The 12,593-nt window shown below is 61.4% G+C and overlaps 1 protein-coding gene across 1 annotated transcript in view; it reads right to left on the bottom strand.

Annotated features, from left to right (window-relative positions):
- SPTBN5 (spectrin beta, non-erythrocytic 5) overlaps nucleotides 1–12,593 on the bottom strand; it is a gene marked incomplete at both ends in the record, with an annotated part of 19,877 nt that extends 7,284 nt beyond the window's left edge. The window contains 23 exon segments of the mRNA XM_081092308.1: nucleotides 770–794; nucleotides 797–856; nucleotides 859–982; nucleotides 1,179–1,293; nucleotides 2,499–2,621; nucleotides 2,793–2,937; nucleotides 2,940–2,984; nucleotides 4,070–4,289; nucleotides 4,506–4,600; nucleotides 4,603–4,670; nucleotides 4,749–5,007; nucleotides 5,010–5,085; nucleotides 5,164–5,272; nucleotides 5,274–5,299; nucleotides 5,842–5,976; nucleotides 6,128–6,213; nucleotides 8,374–8,417; nucleotides 9,206–9,717; nucleotides 10,030–10,079; nucleotides 10,314–10,497; nucleotides 10,729–10,774; nucleotides 12,120–12,245; nucleotides 12,478–12,593. Coding sequence (XP_080948434.1) covers nucleotides 770–794; nucleotides 797–856; nucleotides 859–982; nucleotides 1,179–1,293; nucleotides 2,499–2,621; nucleotides 2,793–2,937; nucleotides 2,940–2,984; nucleotides 4,070–4,289; nucleotides 4,506–4,600; nucleotides 4,603–4,670; nucleotides 4,749–5,007; nucleotides 5,010–5,085; nucleotides 5,164–5,272; nucleotides 5,274–5,299; nucleotides 5,842–5,976; nucleotides 6,128–6,213; nucleotides 8,374–8,417; nucleotides 9,206–9,717; nucleotides 10,030–10,079; nucleotides 10,314–10,497; nucleotides 10,729–10,774; nucleotides 12,120–12,245; nucleotides 12,478–12,593 — 2,789 coding nt within the window.

Below are 12,593 nucleotides of genomic sequence, written 5' to 3'. Positions count from 1 at the left end.
AGGGAGGAGAGAGCGCGCCACGGGGGCGGGCTGGGGGCCACCGGCTTCGGATTGGGCCGGGCTGAGGCAAAGGGTCTGACCAGCGGCCTCCGATTGGCGGAGCTTCTGTCCTGCTCGCTGTGCGCTGGGATTGGCCGGACTGTTAGGCCCAGCGAGGAAATGGCAGCCGAGGCTGGAGAGCTGGGAGGTGTCCATGGAGTCAGTGAAGAAGGAATGACACGAGGACAGTGTTCAGTTGATCAGCAGCCTAGCCAGGTTCTCTAGGCAGGTTCTAGCCAGGATCTCCAGCCAGGTTCTGTGTTTTATTGTCTTGTTAAATCTGTATTTATACCAGTTGATTTTAATCCTATCAATTTCTATTCCAAAGGTTAGGGTGTTTCTTATCTCCATTCCAGGGAGTAAAGATTATGTAGCTTAAGCGTGATTGTTTGTAGTTAAAGTGATTAACTACCCGCCTGGCACTTAGTTAAGGGGTTTTATTCCCTCCCTAACTTCAGGGGAAAATCCCTACCTGGGGAAACAACCTTTCTCAGAGAGGTGACCTTGGTTAAAACACATAGCGCCAAGAAGGGGAGCAAACATATTAAGAACAGTATGCCATATACGCCAGGTCCCTTGAAACATGCTGTGCAGATGTTTCTTCCTTGCAGTGACTGTGTCAAGCAGCAAGGATGGACCCGCTTCCGGCAGAGTCCAGTTCCCCAAAGAGCTGGGTGACCCCCACCCTGCAGGCAGAGCTGAGCCCACAGCGGGGCCAGGATGCACCTACAGTAGTTCCTGACAGCGTCCAAGGTGTGGCCCCGGGCAGCCTGCTCCAGCTGCCGGCCCCGCTCCTGGACCTTCGCATCCAGGGTGGCCAGGCCTCCTGCACCTTGGCCAACTGCTGGGCCAGGCTGTCCTGAGCCACAGGCTGCAGCAGGCCCAGGCGGTAAGCCTCCGTCCGCACCTGCGCCACCTTCTTCTCCACGGCTGCCAATTCCCCCTGCCGCCAGGACAGAGGATCAGATCTCACTCCCTGCTGTGTGCTCCTCACTCAAGAGTCCAGTTCTCACTGGCCAGCACCACCTACCTCTGCTCCACAAGCTGGGAGGGGGTCCTTGCCTCTCGCTTCTGCGGTCCCCTTACCCATTGTCTTCAGGGAGTGGCTCAGACAGGAAGCCCAGAGCATGGGCCCTCACCTCCAGGAGCCTATGCTGTTGCTGCAGGGTCTGCATCGATGACAAACTGTGGTCACAGGTGTCTCTTGCCATCAGGGTGGCCTTGTCCTGCATCCAGGCCGAGCTCAGCCATGGCCTGCTCCAAGCCACGAAGCTCCCGGGCTGCAGCCAGGCCGGAAGAGGAGGGCGGGCTGCTCTGGGCTCGGCGTATTCCTAGGGTCCTTTCTCCCCGGAGCCATGACCTCCTGGGCCATCCCCTGTGGGGCTGGGTGACTTGCTCATGACCCCCAGGCACAGAACATGTCCCAGATGTGGCAGCTGCTCAGTGAGACGCGATGTTACTGATGATGTGGGGAGAGGGTCTTCAGGGCACAATGCGTGAGAAAGAGAGATGGGGGCTCTGCAGCGGGTGAGGTGGGTCCATGTGGGGAGGACGCTGGTTTGGGGCATCCACCTGCTGAGAGAAGAGGGTCAGCTCAGGAGGCGGCTCTGGCTCGGACCCTTGGAGATGGCATCTCTGGGCTGCGGGGTCTATGGGGGCACAAGGAGCTGGCTGCTTATAGGAACCATCAGCCGTGCCTGAGAGCTAAGTGTGGGGACCCTGAAGGTTTCCTTGGTGTACAAATCCCTGGAGCACTCAGGTGAGGAGAGCCAGTGAGTGGAGCGTCTGTCGTGCATCTTAATAAAACAGGAGCTGTGTGGGGGTGGCTTGGCAGAGTTAGGAGCTGCCCGAATGCTGTCTGCTTCTTGGAGGCGTGAACCACACCAGGAGGGGCCAGGTAGGGTGGCAGGAGGTGGAAGACTTCAAGACTCTTGGCCTGCTCGGTGCTGGGAGTTGGGGCAGCCACCCCCTCCAAACCTCCCCCCCCCCAGTGGGTCTGTTTGTCCCTGGCCCATGCAAAAGGCACAGGTGGCCCTGCCCCTCGGCTGGCCCGGTGGTGACACCCACCTGCGTGCGGGCTTGGATCGCCCTGGCCAGCCTCTCCCAAGTGGCCTCGATGTGACTCCTCTAGGCTTGAACCCGGGGACAGCACCTGGCCTGGCCCTGGCCTGCCCCAGGCTCTGGACTCCTCTCTGGAAGCATCAAACTTCCCTTCCAGCCCCTGCGAGGGCCGAGGGCCAGGAGGGTCACTCGGGAGGGGTGCCCAGCAGCTCCGGACGCTCACAAAGGGCTGGGCAGTGTCGGACAGTTCCAACATCCCTCGGCCCAGGCTCTAGAACCAAGAGTCTCCCGGAGCCCAGAGGTCCCCCATCCCCCTTCTGCTCATCCCTCATCTCCCCGGACGCTGACCTTCTCTGCCTCAATTCACTCTCCCCCAGGTTCACTCAGGAGTGACCCACCTTGAGGCCTCCAGGTCCCGTCCGTAGTCCTGAGACTCAGCCGTGGCCACTTTGCTGGCCAGCCAGGTATCGAGGAGCCCGGCCGCACGCTCCCCGCAGGCCTCGCCCCCTGCCGTCTGCTCTCTGCGGCAGCCCCGAACGCGCCTCCCTCACGCCTGCATCTGGGCCAGCACCTTGGGGCCGTGGCAGGAAGGACAGCCAACTGGATCCCTTCCTCTCCAGGCCGGACCAGCCTGTGTGGCTCTGTAGGGAGCGCCCCCCTGCTCTTCTCTGGACGGGCCCGGCTCCACCCACCTTTCTGGGCTCTGGCTGCTCTGGAGGAGGGCTGCTGTCCGCTGAGGCCCCTCGATGCCTGTGCCCAACCCCTCCAGGCCTCTCCTGGGGGCCTCCAGCAGCCGCAGAAGGGCCTGTGCGGCCTCGGCACTCTGGCCCATGCCAGGCTATCCAGGACACAGCCCCATTGGGCCAGGATTCTGCCTCCAGGAGCTGGGGTGAGGCACAGGAGGGCAGGTTTCCTGGGGCGATGCCTCCAGGGCTCCCCACGTAGGGTTTAGGCCTCAGGATTGAGAGCCATGGTTGTCAGTCTGGCTGTACATTGGACTCACCCGTGAGCTTAACCAATGCCCTGTGCCTGGGACTGCCAGGTGAGGCCTGGCGGGGCGTCAGGTGGTTAGAGCCAAGGTTGCAGGTTTGATCCCAGGTCCGGGCACAGACAGGAATCAACCAGTGAATGTACAAGTGGGCGGAGCAGCAAATCAATGTCTCTCTCCCTTCCTCCCTCCCCTACGCGCACTCTCTCTCAAATCAATAAATTAAATAATAATAAAAAATAAGGTTCCAGGTGAAGCATTGATTTAGAAACACTGGTTTGAAGAAACACTGGTTTGAAGAAATAGCAAAACCAAACCAAACTCAGCGGTCTGTTTTCCTGGAAACATGCCGAGGGCAGGCCTTGAGGGCAGGAGACGAGCTAGTGGAGGTGACAGAGATGCACAGAGCTGGGAACCCACATGGGGTCACCTTTCAGGCCTGCGTACAGTCTGGGTATCCTCATGCCCACCCAGTCCTCCGTACTCAGTCTTACTCCTCGCCCCCTTGCTCCTCACCTCCTTGCCTCTTGCCTCCTTGCCCCTCATCCCCTTGCCCCTCGCCCCCTTGCCCCTCGCCCCCTTGCCCCTCGCCCCCTTGCCCCTCGCCTCCTTGCCCCTCGCCCCCTTGCCCCTCGCCCCCTTGCCCCTCGCCCCCTTGCCCCTCCCCTCCTTGCCCCTCGCCCCCTTGCCCCTCCCCTCCTTGCCCCTCCCCTCCTTGCCCCTCGCCCCCTTGCCCCTCGCCCCCTTGCCCCTCCCCTCCTTGCCCCTCGCCCCCTTGCCCCTCCCCTCCTTGCCCCTCCCCTCCTTGCCCCTCCCCTCCTTGCCCCTCGCCTCCTTGCCCCTCGCCCCCTTGCCCCTCGCCCCCTTGCCCCTCGCCCCCTTGCCCCTCACCTCCTTGCCCCTCCCCTCCTTGCCCCTCACCTCCTTGCCCCTCACCTCCTTGCCCCTCCCCTCCTTGCCCCTCACCTCCTTGCCCCTCACCTCCTTGCTCCTCACCTCCTTGCTGGGCCTCCTGGGCCTGCTGCAGCCGCTGCCGCCTCTGCACGGCCTCTGCCTGAAGGTGGCCCGTGGCTTTCTCCAGCTGCTGTACATGGGCAGCCACGTCCCAGGCAGCGAAGTGCCCAGCCTGCACCAGCTTGTGCCCTGTGCCCAGCACTGCCTGGACCAGGGCTCTGTGGCTGCTCATCTCACTCTCCAGGTTCTGTGGAGTCGGGGCAAGACAGGACCAGGAGGCTACTAGGCACCCCCTAGAGACTCCAGAATTGTGCCTGAAGCCCCCGGGATCCCACGAACTTGTCCCCAAGTAGTTTCCTGTCTTGTGCCACCCAAAGAGCCCAGGGTGCCCCAGAAGCCCCTGGAGCCAAGCTCCCAGCTGGGCCACAATGCCATTCCCTTGGTGGATTGGCGGGGGGCCTGCCTGGTACCTCGCCTGCAGGCACCGCAGGGTGCTCAGGCTCTGGCCGCAGTCCTGGGTGTCTCCCAGGGCCAGTGTCTCCTGCACCCAGGCCATCCCTCATCCGTGTCCCTGAAGAACTGCAGGAGGCAGCTCCGGGCCTCCAGGGCGGCCCTGCACCCTGCACTCCTGCGGCAGTGGAGGGGGGCCAGGGTAGGTGGGCACCATCGTCATCAGTATTAGTGCCACTCTGTGCCCCTCACTGACGGCAGGGGAGGCACTGAGGAGACGAGCTGGGGGGCAGGGAGGAGGAGGGCGAGGAGGATGGGTATGGGCAGATCTACCTTTGACACGGCAGCTGCGCCTGCTCTGTCACATCCCAGGCGGGCGAGGTGGGGGCCTTCCTGTATACAGGCCTGGGCCTGGCCTTGCAGGGCCTGTGCCTGCCTGGCCTGCCTGTCCACCGCTGCCTCCAGCTCTCCCTGGTCCCCCAGGAGCTCCTCCAGGCCAGGCTGGTCCTGGCGCTGATGGGAGCTCTCAGCTCAACCTCTACAGGCTTCAGCCAGCTCTCTAGTTCATCCACGCTCCTCCGTAGACGAAGGGCCTGGGGCAGAGTGGACGTGGGCATGATGGGGAGAGGCCCGGAGCCCACCCAGCCTGCTCCATAGCCCGTGGGCCTCACCTCGCAGGCCGCCTGCAGCGTGGCTGCCTTCCTCTGGCAGTTGGCCTGCAGCTCGTCCCAGAGCTCTGGCGGCTCCTGCAGGCGCCCCTGGATGGTCTCTGAGCCGGGTGGCCCCCTGCAGCAGCCTCTGCCCCTCCTACAGCCACAACATGCACTGCTGGGCCAGGGCACTTGTGTTGGCTCCAACCACCAGCCCATGGTTACAATCTGTGTGCTGGCTGTGTGATCTTGGGCAAGTTCCTTAACCTCTCTGAACTCATTAGCTTTATCCATTCATTGAGATAATGATGGTGATTTTGCTTAATTGAGGTAAAGCATTTAAAATACTTAGCAGGGCACTTTCCATCCGAGGGAGCCGCCGGGTCAGGGTAATGAAAAAAGGGGCTGCACTTCGACTCCAGGACGCTGGCTGTGCCCTGACTGCGTCTTCTCATCTTTCCAAGACAGTTTAAAAACCATCACATCAAAACAGTATCTTTAAATTGTTGAAGAGGCACCATTTTAGGAGAGGGTGCCCTTCGGCACTGAGCATGGGCTGCGCACACAGAACACTCGGTGAGCATCGGCTGTCCATGACGATGGCCCAGAGCCACTGACTGCCAGGGCTCGGTGGAGCAGCCTCGTGCTCTGGCCTGCCAGACTGCCCCCCCGGTCCCCCTGCTGGGCCCGGGGCCTCACCATTTGCAGCCTTTGCTGTTGGTGCAGCTCGGCCTCAAGATCCTGTTGCTTCCACAGCTGTGCCCGCAGCCTGGCTGGGTCCCGCCAGCCCTCTGCCAGGGCCACCAGGTTCTTCTCTCTGAGCCATGTGACCACCTGGATGCACAGGGAGGACCAGGCTCTGCTGCCTGGGGATCTCCCCTCCCCTAACCTCTGGGCTGCCCTGAGGAAGGCTGGCCTCTCTCTGGGGCAACTCCTACCCTCCCTCCCACTGGGGATCAAGCCCCTCCCCCACAACTGGTGGAACCTCGAAGGAATCCTGCAGGAAAGTCTGCAGCTGCCGGGGCTCCTCCAGTCGGCGGCGACGGGTCCGGGCTCGCTCCAGGAGGGCCTCTTTCCTGCCAGAAGGAGGGTCTCATGTGCCCACAGGCCTGCCCACCGGGACCTGGAGCTGCTCAGGGGTGTGTGTATGCCATGTGCAGGTTGCCCTGCCAGCCTAGGGCAGCCTTACTTGGTAGCCATATAACCTGGATCTGGGGTTTCCTTTGAAATTGAGACAGATTCTATCTCCTCTTCCTTAGTGACTGCTATGGGCTGAATGTGTCCCCTCATCCCCATATTCTTATGTTGGAGTCCTAACCCCCAGCTCCTCAGAACGTGACTTATTTGGAGATAAATTACCTCTTTAAAGAGGTAATTGAATTAAAACGCGGTCATTAGGGTGGGCCCTCATCCAACAGGACTGGTGTCCTTATAAGAAAGGTTGAGACACAGGCACACGTAGAGGGACGACTATGTAAAGGCAGAGGGAGAAGCCAGCCGCCGTAAGCCAAGGACAGAGACCTCAGGAGAAACCAACCCTCCCAACATCTCGGTCTCGGCCTTCCAGTCTTCAGTGCTGTGAAAAAACACAATTCTGTGGTTTAAGCCGCAGTCTGTGGTACGTTGTTATGGCAGCCTGAGCAGGCTGGTAGTGTCTAAACAACCTATATATTTTTATTGATTTCAGAGAGGAAGGGAGAGAGAGAGAGAGACAGAAACATCAATGATGAGAGAGAGTCCGGCCAGCATGGCTCAGTGGTTGAGTATTGACCTATGATACAAGAGGTCACGGTGCGATTCCCTGTGAGGGCACATGCCCAGGTTCGGGCTCAATCCCAAGTATAGGGCATGCAGGAGATGGCCGATCGATGATTCTCTCCCATCATTAATGTTTCTCTCTCTCCCTCTCCTTTCTTCTATCTGAAATCAGTAAAAACTTATTTTAAAAAAATGATGGTCATGTGCCCTGATGGGGAATTGAACCGCGACCTCCTGGTTCATAGGCTGATACTCAACCACTGAGCCATGCCAGTCAGGCCGTCTAAACCACCTTTGATCATGAACTGCTATTAGTAAGAATTTTTTGAGCAGGCACTTCCCAAATATATATGTATTTGTGTGTGTGTGCATGTATTTAGCTATATATTATTCTATCTATACTAGTAAAAGACAAAGATGCTAATTGACCTTACCTTCACTATGCCCTAAGCCACGCCCACCAGCCAATCAGAGTGACTATATGCAAATTAACCCAGCCACGGAGATGGAGCAAGCAGAAGGCTTGGTTGCCTGGGCAATGGAGGAAGCCAAGCTTCCCGCCAGCCCTGAGCTGGCTGTGGCCTCCCCTAAAGGTAACAAAGTTTCAATTATAGAAGACAAACAAATCCCAGATACCTGCTTCCAGCCATCCTCCACTGGGAGCTTGGGTGGCTGGGGTTGTGGCCAGCCTGCAAACAGCCATCAGCTCCTCACCCAGGCTGACCAGGCACTCCTATATAATAAAAGGGTAATATTCAAATTGACCCTAACAGCAGAACTACTGGGAATGACTGGTCACTATGACACACACTGACCACCAGGGGGCAGATGCTCAATGAAGGAGCTGCCCCTGGTGGTCAGTGCGCTCCCACAGGGGCAGCTCTGCTCAGCCACAAGCCAGGCTGATGGCTGCCAGTACAGCAGTGGTGGTGGGAGCCTCTCCCGCCTCCTCAGCAACGCTAAGATGTCCGACTGCAGCTTAGGCCTGCTCCTCGCTGGCAAGTGGACATCCCCCGAGGGCTCCCGGGCTGCCAGAGGGATGTCTGACTGCCAGCTTAGGCCTGATCCCCCAGGGAGCGGGCCTAAGCCAGCAGGTGGTCATCCCTCTAGGGGTCCCAGACTGCGAGAGGGCACAGGCCGGGATGAGGGACCCCCCGAGTGCACAAATTTTTGTGCACTGGGCCTCTAATATATGTATGTACTTCTGTACTAATATGTTAAGTACATTTTCATGTGTTCAAAAAAGAAATGAGATCAATAAAAAATAGGAAAAGAAAGTTTAATGTGCCTCCCTCACCCTGGGACCCACCCACACCTCATATTGGCCGAGTCCCCACACTGGTGTGAGTGTCAGCCTTTGTCTCCTCCTTCTGGGGTTGCCGAAGGGGGTGCAGGGGCCATGCAGGGAGGCTTGATGGAACCCAACACCTGAGAGGATGCCAGAAGCCTGGGAGGGGAGGGGTCAGGTGGCGCTCTCCACGGAGGCAGCTGGGCCTTCCAGGAACCGTCTAAAGTGACTGGGCAGAGGGGGTGTTGACAGAGCCCAGCAAACCAAAACTTGCCATCTGTCAATCAAAGACCCCCCAGGGTTCCCAGGTAGGGGTCTACCTGCAAGGAGGAGGAGGGGATGGCTCACCTGCCCCTGCCAGGGCGCCAGCACGAGACGTCACAAACACTATGGGTCCTGGTGGGCTCTCTCAGGAGGAAGACCCTGCCAGTCTGGGGTCCAGCTTTTGGCCAAGATCTGCCTTGATCTAAAAGTCTGAGGAGCTGGACGAGGCTCCTTTGTGGAGCCTGGCACCTTGTAAGCGGTGTCGGTTTCAGTTAAATGAGCATAAAAGAAACCTGTCAGCGGCCAGAGTGCCAGGCACCAGCGAGGACATGAGGGCTCCCTTCAGGCCTCATGCAGCCCCAGAGGCAGGCAGAGCTGTCCCCGTGTAGCAGACACTGGACTCCATGAGGAGTCTGCCCCAGCACCCCTGTGAGTGGGCAGCAGGGAACTCGGGGCTGCCTGGCTCTGGAGGCCTGACACGGAGCCCTGGCGCTGGTACCCTCATTCCATTAGGTTGTTTCTCTCTTCGTTCCCCCTGTAACACTCCCCCTGATCTCAGCCCAATGACCATGTGCTGCTTGGCATTCATAACGGACCCCCTCCCTGCAGGGGGGAGGTGGTGGGGCCCTGGCTTCTGATTGCAGCCCTTGGCAAAGGCTGGTGAGCCTGGGCAGAAGGGCAGAAGGGAAGAGCCAGATGTCCATGCCCATGCCAGCCTCCCACGACTCCCCTCAGCCCCAGAGCCAGAGGTACCTGAGGAGCGTGGCCCGGCACCGGCCTCGGGGGCCCTGGGCCTCGGGGTGTCCACCCCGGTGCAGGCTGTGGGCCAGGCGTCTCAAGCGCTGATCCTTCCCGCCGGTGCCTCCAGGCCCCGCTCCAGCATCCCTGTGCTCCCGCAGGAGGGTCTCCACGTTGGCCAAGGGGTCCTGGTGGGAGCAGGGGGGCTGCACCCCCCCACCCCAAGCTATGCTTTCCCCCCAAAACCATCCTACCAAGCACAGCCTCAGCTCACCCCTGGAACCCTCGAGGCTGTACGTGGCTTTAGGACTGTGAGTCTCAGCCAGGGAAGGTTCTGGGGGATACGGTTTAAGTGTCAGAATCTCCAGGGCAGGTGGGGCTTTCACGTGGCAGGAACGCCTCCCCTTCTTCGAACTCCCAATAAGGCTCCTCAGCACAGGATGGGCTGGGCCCCGATGGTTCTCTGAGGTTTCCCATGAGCAGGCTCGCCTGCCACAGGGGTCGGGACAGTGGTCGGAGAAGCAAACCTTTGGGTGCAAGGAAGCGAGGAGGGCAGAGGTGAGAAGGGTGGTGGGAAGACGGCAAGAATGGGCCTGGGCCACACGCTCACCCTCTAAGCTCCCACGGCATTCCCGGGGCGGGTGTCCCCAGGTGCCCCTGAGCTGCTCACATAGATGGGCAGGTAACTGCCCAGGGACTGATGTGGCTGGGGTGGGGAGACCCCTTGGCCTGGGAGCTCAGGCAGCCCTGGCTGGTTCGGTCCCTAACGCTGCTCTGGTAAACCCTCCCTCCCTCCGCTGGCACCTACCCCCAGACCCTCACCGGCTGGGCATGCTTACCGGCTGCAGAGCCAACTTCCCATCTGCTCCACAGAGCTCAGGAAGAGCCGCTGGGAAAGGAAAGGCAAGAGGAGTGCGGGGAGGGCCCAGCGACTGCAGGGGCACGAACCTGTGGGTGGCCCAGTGGAGAAACAAGGGGCCTGGGTCACAGGACGAGTCCACGCGGGCACGACTTGTGGGCAAGCTGGGTGGCGAGCGGTGGGAAGAGGCCCTGGCACAGCAGCCTCTCTGGCTTTGGCTTTGACCAGGGCAGTGGGGTTAGTGCAGCCCCCGGTGGGCAGGGCAGGATGGAGGCTGCTGCAGCTGCAGCGGGCGCTCCTGCCAGGTCCTTTCCAGGCCATGCAGCTCCTGGTCTAAGCCAGCCAGGGCCTGGCGGATGCCAGGGGTGCACAGGTGCCCAGCTGCCAGCAGGCGCTGCCCTGTGCTCCGGGCCAGGTGTATGCTGTCTGCTCGGGAATCCAGCTCAGCCTGTAACAGGGCTGGACTCAGATCCCAGAGCTGAGGCCGCCAGGGCTGGAGGAGGCCCAGTGGGGAGGAGGAGGGCTGGGAAGTAGCTGGTGGGGTGGGAGGCAGCTGGTGGGGTGGGATGGAAGAGGAGAAAGGCAGAGGCGGGCGATGGAAAGAGGACCCAAGAGAAAGTTGGGATCACAGGAGGGAGAGGGCAGAGAGGAGGTGAGATCCCAGGGTCTAACTGCTCACCTTTAGCTCCCGGAGCTCCTCCAGCAGGCACCAGGCCTCTGCGGGGCTGGGGGGCGGGTGGGGGGGGGGTGGAGGGGTGGGGAGCCACTTGGAGCATCCATCTCCGCCCGCAGCCCCGGGCCCAGACCGGCAGTTCCATTGCCTGCAGGCTCTGAGCTTGGTGCGAGGCATCCAGCGACTCCCGCCTGCCCACAGGGTTCATCAGCTTGTCCTCCGAGCCCCTCTTCCCCCCTGTGCCCGCCAGTGCCTTCTGTCCCAGAATCCCCTCAGCCAAAGACGGGCCCCCAGCGGCTGGGGGTCAATGGGGTGACAACACGGACAGGTATCTGAAGGATGAGAACTGGGGCCAAGAGAAGCATGGGGACCGAGGGATGGTCAGCAGGGGCACTGGGGTTCGCACCACCTCTGGGCCCTGCTCCGGAGCTGCCGCCAGCGGTCCACCCTCTCCTGCTGCTGCGGCTGCGGCTGCGGCTGCGGCCGCCAGGGCACTTCTCTGGCAGAGGCGGCCCCCTCCCTCTCCAGGGGCCGCGGGGGAAGCAGGCTTTACTCAGGGAGTGCCGGCTCCGGGGGCCGGAGGAGTAACAGCCGAGTGGACCCCGCCGGCTCTCTCTCGAGGTCCGAGGTCCGAAGCCCCTGGTCCTCCGCCCGCCTCCCCAGGGCCCCACCTCCACGCCCAGCCGCACGCCGCCAGCCGGGCCTGGATGGGGCCCATTTCCTGTGCCAACTTCTCACGTTTCCACAGCAGCCTCTGCGCAGTCCAGGGCCTGGACCAGGGCGGCCTGGAGGCACGGGGAGATCCGGCCTGGCTTTCTCCAGCTCCTCCCTCCCTGCAGAGGGGTCGCTGGCTGCAGGGCTTTTGTGTAGGAAGTGAGCACGCAGCCTGATTCCCTTCCCAGAGCCCTCGGTGTGGCGGAGGGTTCCAAGGAGAGACTGGGGGTGGGGACCGCCATCCGTGAGGTGCTTCTCATTGGACCTCATCCCTTTGCGGGGAGCTGAGCATGGACGGGCGGGCCTGGCGAGGTGGGAGCCACAGGGGGAGTGAGGATGGTCTGTTCCACATGGGGCCTCTCAGGCTGCCTGCAGCCCCTCCACTCTGCCTCTGCCGGCGGCCGGCCGGCCATCCTCCCGGTGGCTGACACAATCCTGGGCTAACGCCCCGTCTGAGCTTGCTCAGGGACAACGGAGAAAACCCTGGGGTGGGGGGTCTGGCCTCTGGACTCGCGGTGCTTCTGGGGGTGAAAGGATCCAGTGGGGTATCCTCAAAGACTGCAGTGGGGGCTCCTACAGTCCAGAGAGGGCCCTGAGAGCCCCTGAGGCCCCCTGGTGGAACCTCCAGTGCCCTCGCTGAAGAGGAGAGGTGGGCGAGGGCAGGACCCGTGGGCAGCGCTCACCCTGGGCTGCATTTCTCTCTGCTCCGCTCAGTGACGGCATCCAACTCACAGGACAACGTGTGTGTCTCCAGGGCATCTTCAAGCTGCCGCTGGTGCTGGAGCGGGTTGCCATGGAAACTGTGCCACCTGGCAGAGCGGATGTGAGGCTGAGTCTGAGCTGGCCCTCCAGCCCCCTCTCCTGCCCACTGCTCCCCACCCTGGGGCTGGCCTGCTGTTGAGCCGGTGTTGCCGCTGGCAGATGGCCTTGACTTGCTGGGAGTCCCGGCTCTTGAGAGGCAGCCACAAGTCCCTGATGCTCCTGTGGTGTCACCCACCGTGCCCTGCGGGGGTGCAGGATGAGTGCATTGGCACTGCCCACTCTGAGCCCCCATCTGCACTGCAGTTGGCACTGAGTGTCTGCTTGGGCCGGAGAGAGCATGAGAGGCAGCTTGTCCGGGAAGTGGAGACAGCTGCCTCCTCCGTGCCCCATCCCAT

Source organism: Myotis nattereri (assembly GCF_964212035.1).
Source record: "Myotis nattereri genome assembly, chromosome: 1".
Classification (NCBI taxonomy): domain Eukaryota; kingdom Metazoa; phylum Chordata; class Mammalia; order Chiroptera; family Vespertilionidae; genus Myotis; species Myotis nattereri.
The sequence above is the reverse complement of the archived record's forward strand: the minus strand, read 5'-3'. Positions and strand labels throughout refer to the sequence as shown.